The 19,035-nt window shown below is 33.4% G+C and overlaps 2 protein-coding genes across 2 annotated transcripts; both read left to right on the forward strand.

Annotated features, from left to right (window-relative positions):
• Nucleotides 1-2,699: 2,699 nt before the first annotated feature.
• LOC100263754 (probable protein phosphatase 2C 2) lies at nucleotides 2,700-6,421 on the forward strand. The gene is made up of 5 exons (XM_002271461.4): nucleotides 2,700-3,483; nucleotides 4,063-4,245; nucleotides 4,489-4,659; nucleotides 4,740-4,919; nucleotides 5,959-6,421. The coding sequence occupies exons 1-5, from the start codon at nucleotides 2,962-2,964 to the stop codon at nucleotides 6,112-6,114; spliced, it is 1,212 nt and encodes a 403-aa protein (XP_002271497.1). The 5' UTR covers nucleotides 2,700-2,961; the 3' UTR covers nucleotides 6,115-6,421.
• Nucleotides 6,422-7,653: 1,232 nt separating this feature from the next.
• LOC100241489 (histidine--tRNA ligase, cytoplasmic) lies at nucleotides 7,654-18,293 on the forward strand. Its single transcript, XM_059734463.1, has 7 exons — nucleotides 7,654-9,116; nucleotides 10,243-10,422; nucleotides 13,166-13,423; nucleotides 14,218-14,352; nucleotides 15,716-15,997; nucleotides 16,729-16,869; nucleotides 17,651-18,293. Exons 1-7 carry the CDS (start codon nucleotides 7,773-7,775, stop codon nucleotides 17,954-17,956), a joined length of 2,646 nt encoding a protein of 881 aa, XP_059590446.1. The 5' UTR covers nucleotides 7,654-7,772; the 3' UTR covers nucleotides 17,957-18,293.
• Nucleotides 18,294-19,035: the final 742 nt, after the last annotated feature.

Raw genomic sequence — 19,035 nt, forward strand, 5'->3', positions numbered from 1 at the left:
AAGAAAGTCCAATATTTCTTATTTAATAAGAATTTAGAAGAAAATAGAACATAATGGAAAATAATTTAAAGCTTATATATTTTAAAATTTTCATTTTGAAAAAAGAGAAATAAATTTTAAAAATATGTAAAAAAAAATTAATTAAATATAAATAAAAAATTAATTTAATTTACTTTTTCTTTTATTGTATTTTTTTTTTCATATTTTTCTTTTTTGAAGGCTAAAGAGAGTCAAATTTTGGACTCTTGAACCCATCAATGTTTGAAATCTCCACTACTACCCACTCCTTGACGATTCCCAAAATTTTGTTGAAGAAAAGGAAGTAGCCAAATAAATAGGAATGAACAAGGTTTCCCAATGGGAATATTGTACTTAAGACTAGTAAGTCCTCAATAAATTAGCCAACCCAACATGTGGAAAAGAAGTAGCCAAATAATGGTTTTAAATCTACAACTTGGGATGAAATTTTAGATGTTTCCCTTGGACTTCTTGTTGTTTGAATGGTTAAATTTTGGATGAATTTGAATTGTTCAATTTTTTATTTTTTATTTTTTACTTTTGAAGATGCTCAGTAGCTTGTCAAAATTTCATTAAACTTTAATATTTTCTTTTTTGTTTTATAACATATTAATAAAAACAAAAACACTATTAAAGTAATTTTTTTTTTCATCTGAAAGTTTAAGTGATTTTGCTTAAAATATTTTTTTAATAAAAAAGACTATTAATTGAAGTGTTATATACTAAAAGGACTTTGATTATAACTATGAAGTTTTAACAAAATGTACGTGATGTTTGTTTTTTTAACTAAATAGAAAAAATCAAAATATTTGATTTTTTTATTAAATAAAAAATAATATTTTGATATTAACCATCTTATCATTAATAAATTCAGTTTAGTTGAATAGAAAAAATCAAATATTTTAACTTTTTATATTCATTTGAAAAACAAATACCACAATTAGTCTCTTCGTAGATTTGAAATTTTTTATCAAATATCTCCCTCATTTTGAAATTTCAAATGAGAATGATTAGATGGTATCCAATGAAATTAACCCTTGATGATAATCATTTTCAAACCAACTCTTACGGTATCAAAAAGTGACTTTTTATGCCGAAAAAAGACCCAAAATTTATTCATAAAACAATTAATATGCAAAATTAACTCTTTGCAATCAAAGAGTCAAATTTAAATTTGCATAGAATACCCAAGTAGATAACGTAGGATGAGCCAAAAAGGGAAAGCAAGGGATTGACATCTTCTTCATTCTCTTTGAATAGTCTTTTTATTTGTTTCATTCTCCAAATCTTAGGTCATTTCCAATGCCCTTTCTCTTACCCATTTTTGACATCTTCATGCTAGTATCATAATAATTAATTGAAAAAATTGCAAATAAATAAATAAATAAATTATTCTATTAAAAAAAATACCCATTGGATTGTTGAGAATAATTTAAATGATAAATAAATAAACTTTAGTCATTGTTTGGTACATGAGAAAACAACCACTTAACTCATCTAGAAAATTTAAGTTATTTTAGCTAGTAGACATAGTCACATGCAACCTTCCATTTTCTAGAAATCACAAATTGGACTATAAAATTAAATGTTAGAAGACTAATCAATAAGAGAATTTCCATTTCTTTTATCAACGGTTTTGAATTTGACTTCTAATAAGTGCATTCATCAATAGAAAGAGTAAGGAAAAAATAATAATTATTATTATTATGGTATGTTTGAAAATTACATTTTTAAAATTTTTAATTAAATAAAAAAATCGTTATATTTAAAGAAAAAAAGTATTTAAAGAATTTTTTTTATTAATAGGTAAAATTTATATATTTTTTAATTTATTGTACATAAATTGATAAAAAAAATATAAATGTCTTCCCATTTTTAAAATTTTTAATTAAATAAAAATTCGTTATATTTAAAGAAATAAAGTATTTAAAAAAAGAAATTTTATTTAATAGGCAAAATTTGTATTTTTTAAATTTATTGTACATAAATTGATAAAAAAATATAATTGCAACAAAGTAAAATGAGTTAATAATTAAAGGTTTGTTTAGTTGGAGGAAGAAAAATCCATAATTTTTTTTTAAAATATCTTTATTAATTTTAAAATTAACGTTTTTTCTTTTCATCTAAATTCATCCAAAATTTATAGAAATGGTATAAAATAAATGCTTTGTAAGGAGGAGCTACACCTTTCTAAAAATATCCATTCTCTAAGGTATTTTTAAAATTAATTCTTGAAATATTATTAGTAAGCATAATTTTTCCATTTTTATTTATCAAATAAAAATAAGGATATATTTGGTTTCTAAAAAATTTAGAGAAAAAAAAAGAGTGAAGGAAAATAAAATTAAAATTAAAATTAAAATAAATAAATTATTTTTATATATTATTTTAAATTCATTTCTTGATTAAATAATTTGAAAATTCATAAAAGTTTGATTAATTTTCATTATATTTGATTAAATATTTTAAAATTTAATTATATTTGATTTTCATTAACATATAGTAATAAGATCAAAACCAAAAATAAAAATAAAAATGGATAAGTGTGGTATTTATTCCACCAAAAAATGCCCAAGAATTAACCCAATTTTCTCATGGTCCAAACAACCGTCAAATGGCCCCCATCCGTGAGCATAAAGTCAAAAAGCCAGACACCCTATCCGCGTTTTCCTGTGACCATTTCCTTGGCATTGAAGCTTTCAAACCCGACCTCCGTCTCTCTCCTCTCTCCTCTCTTTTACACCCCCACTTTCATATCTGTTTCTCCCACATTTCCCCTTTGACCCGTCATTCCCCATGCTCTTTTCATCAATTTCCACTCCTTTTTAAGTCTTTTTTTACCTGATTTTTGTTGTATGAACCATCCCCAAAGTCCAATACTTCGCATCGACGCACCGCCTACATGAGATAATACCACAAAAAGCACATAGCTTATAGCCAACTATGGTTGTTGTCCAGGACTTGCTCTGGGCTTTCTCTATCTTTTCTCTTGTTTGGTACTTTCTTCAAGGTCTCTTCAGGGTCATTTCCATGGCCCTGAGCCTCAACTCTCCCCCTTGTCCCTCTCCCTCGTGGGCTTCCAGAAGTTTCATCGACCGTTTAGGCGAGTGTTTGGTGGCGGAAGAGTGTTCTCATGAGACTGGTTTTCCGAGCAAGAGGCGGAGAGGGGAGAAGGGTTTGCATGAAAGTACTGATATCATGCAGAAAATCAGCCTAGGTTGTGGGGTGCAGGAGGAGGGGGAGGTTAAGAAGGGCTCTGTGAAGGTGAGGAAGAGGCCTGCTAGGATCGTTGTGCCCGAGTTCTGTCCGGGTTTTGATCAGTTTTGTGAAAGGGGTGGGAGGTTGGAGGAGAAGGAGATTGAGGAGGAAGGGAGAGACTACTGTTTGGCTAGCAAGAAGGGGAAGAGGGAGGTCATGGAAGATGGATATGGAGTCATGGTTGACATCCAAGGGGACCCCCAACAGGTACTTTTATTCTAAATCTCTGCCCCATATACCACAAATAATTGATGAAAAGGAGTTAAATGGCTTGTTTGCTGGGTGTTTTTTAAAACAATTTTGTCTTCTTCAAGAATGAAAACAAAAAATAAATTTATGTTGTTAAAAGTATAAACATAATGTTTTTAGTGTTTTCAGTTGTTTTTATTTGTTTTTGAAAACTATTTTAAATATAATATAACATATTTAAAAATATAAAAAATTGAGTTAGAGTATTTTAAGTTTTCTAAAATTTTTGTTTTACAAAATATTATAAAACTATTTTTAAAAACGGTTCTCAACAGCTATTTTTTAAAATTGTTTTCAAAACACTTACTAAAAAGAGCAATAATTTTTCTCACCATATTGAAAAATTTAAATGACATGACATGATATTTCTCAAAATAATTGTAAAAAAAGACTTATTATTTTTCATTTTAGAGATTTAAATTTTATTTTATTTCATGGATTTTATTCTTTTTTTTAAAGGGTTTATTAAGTTTTTTTTTCTCAGATTTATTAATGGATGATTATATTTGAACTTTGCTTAGATGTTTCCATGACCAGGCGTTTTTCACTGTCATTGATGGGCATGGAGGGCGGGCTGCAGTCGATTATGTTGCAGAAAATTTAGGAAAAAACATTGTGAAAGCCCTTGAAAATATTGAGGATTCAAAACATGGTGATAATCAACTACAACAAGCCATCCACGGAGGCTACCTAGTCACAGATGAGGGGTTTCTTAGTAAGGTAAGTAATTCACCTGGCGCAGATAATGCCTTTGAAAGTTTCAACCACCCTTTTGAAAAAACTAAGTTATTTTGACTTGGTCTATTGAAAGAAAAAATGGCTCTGTACAGGCTTTTCCACTATTCATGTATATATATATATATACATAGAAATCTAGAATTCATCACCATGGTTTGGACTAGAGGTATCAGCATCATGGCCTGAGCCTTATGTTGTTTAGTTATAGAAGATGTTGATTTGCAGGATGTGAGCAGTGGGGCTTGTGCTGCAAGTGTGCTGTTGAAGGATGGAGAGTTGCATGCAGCAAATGTTGGTGATTGTAGAGTAGTTTTGAGTAGGAATGGCGTCGCGGAGCCCTTGACGAACGATCATCGTCTTTGTAGGGAAGACGAACGATCTCGGATTGAGAATTCTGTGAGTATATCTTCTTCAATTTTGTCCATGAACCTAGTGCTTTTCCCTTTCCCCTACATTGGCTAAGTTCATTGTTGCAGGGTGGCTATGTACATTGTATCAATGGAGTTTGGAGGGTTCAAGGATCGCTTGCGGTTTCTAGGGCTATCGGAGACCTTCATTTGAAAGAATGGATCATATCTGAACCAGAGATTAAGAAACTTCATTTGACATCGGATTGCAAGTTTTTGATCGTGGCTTCTGATGGATTGTGGGATAAGGTTAGTACACCCTTAAAAGACAATATTACATCTTTTAAATCGTTTTTTTATTTGTCTTTTTAGTATACTTCCGTACATATAACATCACATTTTATAAAATTAAGAATATTTATACATTAAAAAATTGACGGTTCAATATTTGCAAGTATTATAATAGTTTACGTCTTTGAACTTTAATTTTGAAAGCATTTAATGTTTTTCCAAATTGGACAAGAAATAATAAAGGCTCGATTATGACTTATGAGTATTTGTTGGAATTGAATTTTAAGCCTTTTGAATGTGGTCCTAAAAATCATCTTGCTTGTAATTTCAAGCAAATTTGTGTGTCATCATCAAGTTCATTTTGATTTTTATTACTTATATCACTTGAAATTGAAGATTAAGCCGACAAAATAGTTTAAACTTCCAAGCGACAATTTCAAAACCCTAAATCGTTTTAGGGTTTGGGTATGGATGAAGAAGAAAGGACTCAAACAATTAAAAATTGATTTTTCTATATTTGTAAGTATCATAATAGTTTACATCTTTAAACTTTGAATTTAAAAATGTATAATCTTTTTTCTTTTCTTTTCTTTTCTTTTTTTTTTTTTTTAAATTGGACAACCGACTATGAAGGCTCAATTATGGCTTGGGTGTATTTGTTGGAATTGAATTTTAAGTCTTTTCAATATGGTCCCAAAAACAAAAGGTCATCCTACTTATAATTTCAAGCAAATTTGTGTATCATCGAGTTCATTTTGATTTTTATCACTTATATCACTTGAAATTAAACATTAATATGAGAAAATATTTTAGACTTCCAAATTTCAATTTCAGAACCCTAAATCATTTTAGGGTTTAGGCATGGATGAAGAAGAAAGAACTCAAACATGACCCATGAATATTTGTTCAGTTAAATCGATGTTTAGGCCTTGTGATGAATGCTCATAATTGACCTCCTTGTGATTTACTTATTTTTTAAAGATTTAATTTTTTTTATTTTTTATTTTTTGCCTTACAAAATTGATTAACATTATAATTATTGTTTTTGTTTAACCAGGTGAATGATCAAGAGGCAGTAGATTTGGTTCTAAGAGAGAAAAATCCATTAGAGTCTTGCAAGAAGCTTGTAGATTTATCTACTAACAGAGGCAACAAGGATGATATTACAGTCATGGTGATCAACCTCCAAAGATTCATTAAACCTGGAAATTAATCACGTTTTTTCATAATTTCTTCCTCATTTACCCTCTGTAGATGAATTAATCATCCTTCAAGAAAGGATGAATATTAGAAAATGGTTAGAGGGATATAGAATTTAGAATAATGCAGGGAGATAGGCATATGGGATAGAATAATTTTTTGTACACTTTGATTTGATTTGGTTTGAACTTAATGATTTATTTGTTTATTTATTTATTTATTTAAATCTTATGGGTATTGTCTTCATTTATTATTCAATGGGTTCATGTATGAAATTAATAATACAAAATATGCATTACTCGGATTTTGCTTCTTTTTTATTCCTTCTATGTAAATATTATTTGCTCTGAATCTAATGAACTATGTGACTTTAAATCATGTCTAATATATATTGTTGATTTTTTTTTCGCTAAGTAATATGGGATATTGAAATTACCTTCCATGTAAAGTTGTGCTAGTTAGAACACTCACTTCGTTCACTTTGGAATTTATTTATAAAGTTTGTACTTCACTTGTATCTATTATCATTTCATGCATTATATTCATATTTAATTTATGAAATGAATAGCATAATATAAAAAAATTATTTGTAAAGTTCTAATAATTTAATCATGAATTTAAACATAAAAAAATTTCATTTTTTAAATTGAAAATATTTAAATGTGATATAATTTTTATTTTAAATATTAAAAATAATATATATTTCATATTATTTTTATTCATTTCATATATTAATTATGAATATAATATGATATAAGATATGCTACTTTAAAATAATCAAAGTATATCAAATCCTATTGAAAATCATATCTTAAGATATGCATATCCCATCCAATGAGATAATGAGATATAATATCTTATAATATATATATATCATATCTTATCACTTCAGCTACGTGACTTTAGAGTGAATGTTTAGAGAATTATTTTTTTCGAAATGCATTTACTTTAGAAGTAAAAAGCGAAATTTATAAAAGATATTATAATCTTGTTTGATAAGTGTTTTCAAAAATAGTTTTTGAAAATTGAGCTATAATGTTTTGTGTTTTTAACATATTTTTAATATTTTTAAAATAATTTTTTTACATGATGTTTTATTTTTAATCTTTTAAAATAGCCTCAAGGAAACAATTAAAAGATCTTCTTTAAGAATATTTTGTTTTCTATTTTTAACAATTAAAAAGAGAAAAAAAATTTTTGATTACTAAAAATATTTTTCTGGTTTTTTTTTATTATTTTCAAAATAAAAAATTATTCTCGTTGCCAAATATGTCTTGCATTTTTTAAATAATGCATGATTACGTGAGTCTCTTTTGTTTTTTTGTTTTTTTTTTTTTGAAGTGTAGAAAATTTTTTGAAAAAAATGTTTCAAAAGCATTTTCCTTGTAAGTTTGTTATCATGGATGTTGTAGTGTGATTGAGGGCCGCATTGGTTCTGGTTAGGAAAAGGTCATATTAACGGACGTTGAAGTGTGAAAAGGGTAAAATTGGGGAAGAAGGTCAAACCAAAATAGTAAGTAAGACAATAAGATATCATTGGAGGATTTGTAGCCCCTTGCTGAACCCAAAACAGAGGATCACTACCCCAGAAAAACAAAACCCTAACGCTGAATGTGACTGTGAGTCACGCAAAACCCCAACCGGTTCTTTCTTCGTCCCCAAGCTGCACCAATGGCGGACAAGAACCCTAAGCCTAGCTCTGTGATAACGCTCGGAGGCAAGGGCTCTTCTCTCTCCGCCGCCTCCGTTTTCGCGGTCGCCAACGGCCTCGCTCAGGTACGAATCGACTCATCGATTCTGGATAAGCTCAACTCATCGTCGTCCAATCGAAAATCTCCGCCGGTCAAATGCCACATCCCCATTCCCAAAATCCTAACCTTGGAAGAATCCAGGGCGTTTCTTCTCGCACTCTTGAACAAGCTTTTGCTCTCCGGCTCTGCCAGTCCCGTTCTTCCAGTTCTCATTTCTGAGATTCTGAATACTGGATCGAAAGCCCTTGATTTGGGTGAAGTTGAGGTGAGTGCAGAAGAGGTTGGGGTGTTGGAGAAAACGTGCGCTAGTTTGCATGGAATTTGTGGGATTTTGGACCATGAATCGTCAGCTTTGTCGACGATTGCCGATGTTGTGGCAGCGATATCGTGTGAGGCATCGAGGGCTGATGTGGGGGCGTTGAATTTGATGGATTCCGGTGATGGATTCAGTGTAAAGGATGAGGTTGGTGTTGCTAGTGATTTGAAGGTTTTGCTTAATGGGTCTAAGTTGGTGGGTAAAGTTGAGGTTGATGCAGTATCTGAAATTCCGAAAATTCATGGGAGTTTGAGAGAAGTGGTGAGAATGGTGCATTTGAGGACCCGGGTTGAGTTGAATTCTGGTGGTAAAGTAGATAAAGCTGTTGGGGCTGGGAAGGCAGTGGCTACAGTGGTATCACCCTTAGCAGCATCACTAAGGTATTTGGGTGAGAGCAGTTTGTCTCGGGCCAACATGAATTTGAATTCTATAGGCAGTGATAATTTGAGGTCGAGTTTGGTGGGACTGTTTGAGGGGAAATGTCCAAGTATTGATGGTTTGAAAAATGCATATAGGTTGATTTCGGAAGCTGTGTTTGAAGAGGATTATGTTAAGTTTCTTCATGAGGTAAATGGGTTGTTGGGGATGGTATGGGAGATTGTGATTTGGGAGGCAATAACGGCATTTGTTTCTCTTGAAGGTAGTGAATCAATTGGAAAAATAGGCGTTGAGGTGAATGGAGGGGACCAGAAGGGCAATGTGGGGAAGAAGAGTGAGAAGAAAAAGAAGGTTTTGGGGAAAGGGACTAGTGTTATAGTGCAGCTTGTTAAGGAGAGATTGCAAAGTGGGGGAGGGGATGCAGTTGATGCTTCAAGCTTATTGGGGAAATGGGTAGAGGGTGTTCACTCATTTTTGGACCTGAAGGACCCAGAATTTGATAGTTTATTGATGAAAGTAAAAGAGATTTTGGAAAGCAATGAAAGTAGAAGACTCCCCAAGCTTCCAAAGGTGACATGACCAGTCTCAATTTTATGATTTAGTTCCTTTTTTAAGTTCTTTGATTTCATTTTTTTTTTTGTAACAGCAAAAATCACTTTTTAAGTGAGCTGAATTGTCATGGCCCTCCCCATTGGAGTAATTTTGGCTTCTAACAACCAGTTTTTCCTCAGAAACTTTACTTACTTGTGTTTGATTATATTTTTATTTTTATATTTTGAGCCTTGTGCATGATAAGCTTTATTTTATGGCCATGAAGTTTCACAAAACATTTGTATAATATTCAAAATATCAAATACATTTTATAACTTTTTATTAACTTGTCACGTGTATAAATATTTGATTTCTTCAAAATATATTGATTTGATAAATATGTAAATGGTGAATTAGGTTTTGTGCCATTGTTTTTGATTGTTTCATCACATTACTGATTTTTTCATCATTGTCAGTATTTCACTAGGAAAGGCAGAAATTTCAGCCAAATTTAGGGATGGTAATGGGGCTAGTTAATCCTGTAACCAATGCTGCTCTTTTCTGCTTTGTGCTTTCTTGGAAGGGTTTGGGAATTTTCTTTTTCAACCTCGACTGGTCTCATGTTTGCTATCAGGAAAAAAAAACAAAACAAAATGAAAAAGAAAAAAGCAAGTTTCTTTATTTTGGTTTTTCATTTTTTTCTTACCCAATTCGGACTCCGATTGGAGTTGATCTTATTTGGTTCAAGTTTTGGGTGTGGTCAGTCCCATTCCAAAGCTGTCCAATTTATTTCATAATGGTTGGATAACAAATTGAAAATACCAAACTCATCCAGCCTTTTGAGTGGTTTATTATCATTGGTGTCCAAAGTTCGTACTGTACTAATTGTTTCAAGGCAACTATCTTGCATTATTTCCAAGCCCAATGACAGCTTCCTGCCTCCCTTTTGTCCTGCTTATTTATCAGTGTTATAGTAGGACATTTTAGTCCATTGATAGCAGAATTATGGCTTAGGAACTATTATACAAGCAAAAAATTTGTATCTTGCATGATTCCTTGCATTATTCTAATTATTTTCATGAGTATTTTGTTTTGTTTATTAAGATTTCAGAAGAGAAAAAGACCTCAACTTTAGTAAAGTGATCATATTTTCAATGAACATCAGGGTACTCGTGATTTTGCAAAAGAACAAATGGCTGTAAGGGAGAAAGCATTTTCAATTATAGGGGATGTTTTCAAGAGGCATGGTGCCATGGCTCTGGATACTCCTGTTTTTGAATTGAGGGAGACTCTCATGGGGAAATATGGGGAAGATTCAAAGTTGATTTATGATCTTGCAGACCAGGTAAAGTAGAAGTTCAGTATGCCATTAATATTTCTTTCTTCAATGGATAACTTGTATTCCTTTGACAATATAAGCCTTTTACTTTGCTCCTATATTTATTTGTTCTCCTTGTATGCTTCAATGGTATGGTATGCTTGTGACGTAAGTGACACTGGAATGCACTTAAACCTTAAATAATGTTACCCACAATCTCTCTATTGGTGAACTATGGTTTAGGAAATGTTATTGTTCATAGGAATTTCAAAGACAAACAAATTGTTAAGGTTTAAGGCAAGGACCAATATTGAAAATATATAAAAAGAATAATGAAGGTAGAAATACTTGTGGATAGAGATCTCCTTTTACAGGAAGCTCACTCACAGTCAAGTTCAAATGTGATGTGGAATGAAGTTCTCTAGTTTTACTCTGGTAAGGGAGTCACATGTTGGGTGCTTAATTTATGGGAGTCAGATGATGCATGCATGCTGACTTTCCAAGTTGCATGATAAAATGGTGCATACACTGAACTTGGTGCAGAGTTCTGACTTGCAGGGGCCTAATAGTGAGAGAAAAGAATAACATATTAATTGATTAACTCATGATACCTATCAAAAAAAAAAAAAAGAAATTGATTAATCCATGATCATGCATGGAAATAACCAAGCAATATGTGGCAATGCCTACAATGAAAATGACATGTGATGAAAATATGAACCTGCACTTTGACAAGCATAGCCAGTGAGGTGGAGCTCATATATCCTTAGGCATGTTGATGCTAAACTTTTCAACTTCACATAAGATACTTTACAACTTATTGCGAGTTGTTTGGGCAGGTTCTGAAACATCATCTTGTTCACTCAATGTGGGATCAGTTAAGGATCTTGGCCTGATGGCTTGAGTGAAGGACAACTCAATTAGTTGCTTGTCTTGTCTCATAGTTAAAGCGGGCCACCTTCTTGCCTTTTTCTTTCAAGAGGAGTCATGGAGAGAATTTGACTGTGGCATGCTTTGAATCTCTCTCTTATTCTACCATTGGTATTTATCAGGTGCATATTGACCTATGGATCTTTAGTGGAATATTCTTGGAAAGAATATTTTAAGTTTTAAAGGACGATCATGATCAATGTTCAAATAGGACTCTCCATCAAGGAGAAGAATTTGACATGCTCTAGGTATATTCTTCTGTGCCTTGATGCTGTACTTGGGCTAATGTCAATTTGGAGAGTGTGGGCTCATCTCAGTTGGAATTGTGGTGAAAGTGGATGTTTTGGCTGCAGTATTAGGCTGTAGGGTACACCATCTACCAATTACGTACTTGGGCCTGCCTTTGAGACCTATTCCCAATGTTAAGGCGCCAAGGCAGTTGTGGAATCAAGCGGTAGAGCATCTTGAAAGGATGAGGGTGTGTTGGACAAGAAAGTACCTACTTATGGGAGGTAGGCTTATACTCATTAAGAGTACCTGGTCAGATTTACCTGTATCCTTCATGTACTTTCTTGTTTTGCCTGCATGGGTTTGGAATCCTTTTTCATGATGATAGTGGAGGAAGTGGGAAGAATTTATGGTTGACTGTGTGCTCTGTGAGGGAATCTTGGAATCCAAAGCTTGCTCTTCCTTAATAAGGCTTTGCTAGGGAACTGATCTGGAGGCTCTAGAGGTGGAGATTTTTCCCCTTTTTTGGGTGGTTGAAGGTTGGGGTGGATCGATGGGAATGGATCTTTCAAAAGCAATCAGAAAAAGGGAGAATGTATTTTATTGTCTTGTATCACAAATGACAAAAGAGGGCCTCAGAACCAAGTTTGGTTTGATGTTAGGCACGGGAAGTGTCATTCAAAGGATCATTTTAGGTCTTCTTTAGCATGGCAGTAGCCAGAGAAGTGGGGTTTTTTTGTGGTTCAGATGGAAGGAGAGGTCATTGAAACCTAAGGTTCTGTTGCTAGGAGCTTGAGCTGGTTATAGATTTCGTATCAAGCATTTTAGCAAAAGATGTTGGGGTGGATAAGGAGGACAAGTAGGTCTGGAAGGCTTTAAAAAAGGCACTGTTTCTTGGTTTTATGGGGAGCTATCTGCATGAGTCTTTGTCCCTTCTCCATTAATTGGGGTGTAGGAATTCACTGCTCCATTCATTGTTTGTGTTTTTATTTTGTGTGTGTGTGTGTGTGTGTTTGGGGGGGGGTGGGGGAAACCATGTGGGAGAAGAGCCTTACCATGGACTGGTTGATGAGAATGAGGATAATCCTCGTGAATTGGTCTTGCATGTACAAACAATAGATAGAATCAACAAAGGTTCAATCTGAAGTGGCTTGTATAGGCTGGTGAAGAAGCTGGTTAACTAGATAAGCTTGTGCTGTTCACATATAGCATGTTCTTTCACAATCCTTAAATTTTCTATTGAGTTTGAGCATGTTTGTCAATCATGATATACTTTTTGATTGTTTTATTAGCTTTGCATTGGAGTCATTTTGCATCAGGTTTCAGTATTTGCCTGTGATATGTTTCCTTTTTTATTTTTCCCCACTTGTCATTCCTAGTGGCTATTATCCCCAGCTTCCAATGGGCAATGTTGGGCTTTATTGATTTTATTTCATCATTGTGAAAAAGAAAACTAAGGTCAAAATTTTCTTTGCCCCCATATTCCCTCCTCCCCTTCCTCTTTTTTATTTTTATTTTTTTTTATTTTATATATATATATATATATATATATATATATATATATATCAATTTTGGCACAAATATGTCACTTTTGTGTTTAACTTGTTTACAGGGTGGAGAGCTGTGTTCTCTTCGGTATGACTTAACCGTTCCATTTGCTAGATATGTGGCTATGAATGGTTTGACGTCATTTAAAAGATATCAGATAGCTAAAGTGTACAGAAGAGATAACCCATCTAAGGGAAGATACCGTGAATTCTATCAGTGTGACTTTGATATTGCTGGTCAATATGAATCTATGGGGCCAGATTTTGAGGTCATAAAAATTTTGACTGAACTGCTGGATGAACTAAATATCGGAGATTATGAGGTACTTTTTTCTGATCATGTTGCTTGTTTACTGCTTGACCTTAAATTGTATTAGTACACAAGACTTAACATTACATATTAGATTCTTACTTAAGCTAAACAGGTTTTTGGCCTTGTCTTGTTTATAGACTCTGCTATTAATAGCTTGTTTGGCAGTGATTTTAGGAAACACACTTTTACCCTAAAAAGTGTTTTTGAAAAGAAATTAGGTGTTTGACAAATTTTAGGAAACACTTTTAAAAATCTGAAAAATCACTTTTAGTGTTTTTTGAAAAAACAATTGATAGGTGATTCTCTTAAAAACACTTTTACTAAAAACACTTCAGGTAGAAATACTGCAAATGCACTCTAATTCTCTTGGATATTGATTTTGACATGTCGTGTATGCATGTGATGAGAACTGTCTTAGACATGGATTATTCTTACTATAATATCATTTGAAAGCATGAATATGACCAAATACATAGACAAGATAGTGTTTGAAGTTAGTATGATATTTAAAAGTATGGTAGCTATAAAAAAAAATGATATTTAAAAATATGGTACAATATCTTTTTAAAAAGTTTACAATATTAGAATATGGTTTAGTTTGTGCCTTAACATCCAATAATTTTGTTGTCAAGCAAGTTTAGTGCTTGGAGTTGCATCACACATGATACCATTTCTTTCCCTATTAATACAGCTCTATTAATTTTCTCTACACCCCCTTGCCTACTTGCAGATAGAATTTCTTGTGTGTTTCCTGGAGGAGTTTTTACTCTTTTCAGTTTTGAAGTTCCCCCCCATATTTTACAGGTAAAATTGAACCATAGAAAGTTGCTGGATGGAATGTTGGACATATGTGGAGTGCCGCCTGAAAAATTCAGAACAATTTGTTCAAGCATTGACAAGTTAGACAAGCAAACATTTGAGCAGATAAAAAGGGAAATGGTAAGAAAATGCTATTTATGTTGATGTGGAGTTCTATTGTTTCTTGGGAGATTCCTACACAACTTGGAAAAGTTTGGGTCTTTTATTACTGTTCTTTATGCTCACTTCAGAATCAAATAGATGTTCTTGAGGAATGAGAATGCTTCTTTTCATTATATCTTTATGATCTTAAATGGGTTTTGAATAAGATATTTCTAACTCAATTTGCTTTTGTGCTTATGTAATCCAAGATCAGAGCTTGACTGCTTCTTGATCCTTGAATTGACCTACAACATTTCTAGTTCTGTGAGCTATTAGTTACCTTTTCCTGTGAAGAAATACTGAAATCTGAAGCTCTTGCTTCATCCTGCAAGTCAATATTAGATTGCTTTTTGATATAAATACTTGTAAAATACTAGTTGTTTGCATTTGTGTACAGGAATTCATTTTCTGTTTCCATGGTAGAGGATTTCTAACTTTCAGGCATTACTAACATGCACTCAACAGATTCTGTTAAAGAACCTAAATACGATGAGTAAAGTGGAATCATAAACAGCAAATTGTTCAACAGTCCGACCTACTAGCGGTGCACATATAAAATAAGTATTGTCCATGTCCTGGAATCAGATTATCCTGTATGAAAATTCCTCCATTTTGTTTAGGAGTGTAAGTGGAGAGGACTACCTCATCTTGTGGGGTTAGAGGTCTGGGTGGGGGTTCGTGTTGGCTTTGTATATGGGGAGTTTAGCCCTGTTATTAACCCATTAACACCTCTAAAATGATAAAGGAAAGAAAAGAAAACCTCTTTTATAGATAATGGATTTGCTATCTTCAGTCCTGTTTACATATGGTGATTAAATTACTGATTTTGATTGTCTACCTATTAAGTTTCATTTTCATAATATGTTCATATCAAACAGCAACTAACAATTTGCATTAAGGTTGTTACTGGATGATATATGCTGCCCTTATCAATTTGCTATTTTTTTTTTACTTTCTCTTTCTTTATAATTGAGTGATGCCAATACTTGGACTAGTACTTGATTCATTCTTATTCCTCATTTGAACTTGACTTGTTGTACCTGTTAGTTGTTTTGAGTTAAGCTTGTTAACGATATCTTCTAGCATGTTCTTTCTATGAAGTTTGAGAAAGATAACTTGAAAATCATGTCAGTTTAATAATGAGTGCACACTAGCGTTGGTCTTCAAATGATTTTTGTCAATATTTTTGAGAGTTTGGTTGGAGGTGTGTGGGCATATCAAGATTGGGGTTGAATGGAAGAGATTTGCTGGTTTGTATGATATTAAATGGACATTGTTGTTAGTAAAATGGTTAGCAAATGTCTAGTTCTATGATGTAATTCATGTTATGGTGTGGTGCCAGGTGGAGGAGAAGGGCTTAACTATTGAAACAGCAGAAAAAATTGGAACATTTGTGAAGGAAAGAGGACCTCCTTTGGAACTATTATCCAAGCTTAAACAGGAAGGCAGCGAGTTTTTAGGGAACAATGCATCTGTTGCTGCATTGACTGACTTGGAGATTTTATTCACAGCTCTGGAAAAGTCAAAGTGCATCAACAAAGTTGTTTTTGACTTGAGTCTTGCCAGAGGTCTTGATTATTATACTGGAGTGATATTCGAAGCTGTTTTTAAAGGGGCTACCCAGGTAAATGTATTACTATAACAAATGAATTATTCTTTCTTTTCATTTTACTTGTTAATGGCATTGTTAATATTCTTTCATAACATACGTTTGATTCATGAGAATCCTTTTAATGCTGAAGCGATAAATCTTTAGAGCTTTTTACCAAACAATTTCAGAGTGTTGAAAGTTTTGAATGACAATTAGGAACTGAATTTGAATCAAGGCAATCTGAACTTTAAAGTAGGAATTCAGAGAAGTGCACCTATTATAACTACCTGTTTTTATTTATTTTTTGCTCACATATGATCATATCACTAAACATCTCTGCTTTCACGTGACCAATTCACCAATTCTCTTTTGCATGTTCGCGTGGTAAGGTGTTATAGATTGAGAACTCAAACTGGTCATCCTGATCCCTCTTTAGAATTAGTGGTAATTGAGGAAACTGTTAAAAGGTCCGATATAATTTCTTTTTTCTTTTTAGCTTGGTGATTTACATCATGAACTTATTTGATTATAATTTTCTAAGCCATCAAGTGCTGCTGAACGTTGAGATGAGTTGCCCTCTATATCATTTTCCTATCGGATTCCAGGTGTAGCTAAGATGTTATGAAGAAAAATACTTGATCGACTGGATATCTTTGTCCTCCCTAAATGAAATATGTATTTCAAAACTTGCTTGTATATTATAGTTGCCTTCTCACATAGAAAACAAAGGTTTTTCTAAGTCATTAACATATTTATGTACTCAGGTTGGATCTATTGCTGCTGGTGGACGTTATGACAACCTCATAGGAATGTTTGGTACAAAGCAGGTTCCAGCAGTTGGCACCAGTCTTGGTATTGAGCGGGTATTTAATATAATGGAGCAGCTTCAGAAAGACCAGAACCAGGTGATGTGCTACATGACATGCCTCTGTTAATGTGGTGTTTATCTTAAACTAGCACAACATACTCTCTAATCATTCATTGTCATGGTGGAATATATATCAAAGAGAATTTCAGATACAAGTATTTTCAACCCTAGGACCAAGTCGGTTTTATAGACATTAATCATAAGGGAGGCTATTAGACATCTTTGAGAACCAACTCAGCAGAGCCCTTGAGAGGAAAGTTTGAGTCTCAAAACTGTATAAAACAAAGGACAAACTGTGAAGATAATGTCTAGTAAGATAAAGGCTTCAATAACAACCATCACCATAGACAGTTCTTAGCAGCAATCTCATGAATAAGTGGATCTGATTTTTCCTACTGAGTGTAGCTCCCTTTCGACATATCTCTACCATGATTCTTTGTCAATCATTTGACATTTTTGTGAATCTTTCTGAAGAAATTAGAGAATTCACATGGAGCAATTAACTTTGCATGGAAAACAATCTACATGAGACTCCATACGGTATTTTCAGCACTAAGTTGTGTTCCTGATTCACAAACTATTTTTGAGACACATGACATTGTACTCACTTAAGCTATGAGAAAAATTATTGTTTATATTTTTATTTTACTGGTGCCAATGTAATAATAGATAATATATTTGTACTTGGCACAAGATCGCATAGCCATAATTGAAATTTCTTGGCAGGAGAGGAAATTTCTTTTATACTATCCAGCATCAATAATTTTGTTTAAGAACACAGCTGAACCGTTTCATTTTCCTTCTCGTGGTGTTGGCAGGCAATCCGAGCCACTGAAACCCAGGTCCTAGTGAGTATTTTTGGCAATGACCTATCTCAAGCTGCTGAGCTCGTGAGTGAGTTGTGGAATGCCAAACTAAAAGCAGAATACATGGTCAATAAAAGACCAACGAAGCACTTTGATCGTGCTGAAGAGTCAAGAATTCCCTGGATGATACTTGTGGGTGAGCGGGAACAGAATGAAGGAATTGTTAGATTAAGAGACACCACAACCAGAGAAGAAATTCTAGTCCCTAGAAGTAGAATTGTTGAGGAGCTTCAAAGACGGTTGACCCCCTCATCATGAAAAACATACAGTTGCCCGACCTCCATTCTGATACAAAGGTAACACTCTCTATTTTATGTCGACAATTTGATACAGCATATACTTCCATTGGAGCCTGCTTTTTTCTCTTGTATGCTTTTATATCTGTTGAATGTCACAATCCAAGCTCGCTACCAGCCAGATCTCCTTGTGTCTGGTCATGGCTATTATAATTCACAATTCATAAGCAGTACTCCCCATTAATTTACTATAGTAATCATGGTTGTTAGTCAAGCAAAAATGTTGCATTCTTCCTCCTGTAGAAGCACCAAAAACATGGAGTTATTACAATATTATTCTGGGTTCCCCCCCTCTAAAAGTATAAAGCATGTTATGTATATCATGATTTTCGCTCTTGCTGTCCACAAGTTTTTTCAAATTTTCCATCTTGAGGGTTCATAAGTTAATGCACACGCCAAACCCACATGTGGGTTTCTGCATTGTCAGCTTGTATCATTACTCCCCCTACCCACTTTCTGCAACTAGTGGAACCCCCCACCACGGACTTTATGTTGAAGGCAGCCACATTCTGGTCTCTGTCATGTTCCCATAAAATTTATTTATTCACCCAAAATCTTTGATGATCTGGGTTGTTTTTTAAATATTTTCTTGCACAGACTCCTTAGCCTTTATTTTATTTTATTTATTGGGTCATTGGAAATCAAGAAACTAGTGAGTTTGGTGTACTTCAAACCTAACAAAGGTAAATTTTTTTTTGGAGACCAAGTAGTGGGCATGGGTCCATATTTTCTTCTCATTTCCCTTTGGCCCTACCAGTTAGGCTTCTTAAGAGCAGATCACATGGGATCCTTTCAATCAGTTGAATCTATGCTGTGTGGACAAGGTTGAGAGTTCAATAAGATCTCACTTTATGGGAAAAAGTTCGTTAACATTCATGAGGAAAGGAATGAATTTTGACGTTTGATAACTATGCTTTATTTTTAGGGAGAATTATCTTTTGGGGGTAGATGTGCCCCCAAATTAACAAAAGGTCCATGTAACTCTTCAAATTGAGCCCAAGACCCAATGAAAGTATGGAAATTGAGTCGAAGGATATCATC

Source organism: Vitis vinifera, chromosome 18 (assembly GCF_030704535.1).
Source record: "Vitis vinifera cultivar Pinot Noir 40024 chromosome 18, ASM3070453v1".
Taxonomy (NCBI): domain Eukaryota; kingdom Viridiplantae; phylum Streptophyta; class Magnoliopsida; order Vitales; family Vitaceae; genus Vitis; species Vitis vinifera.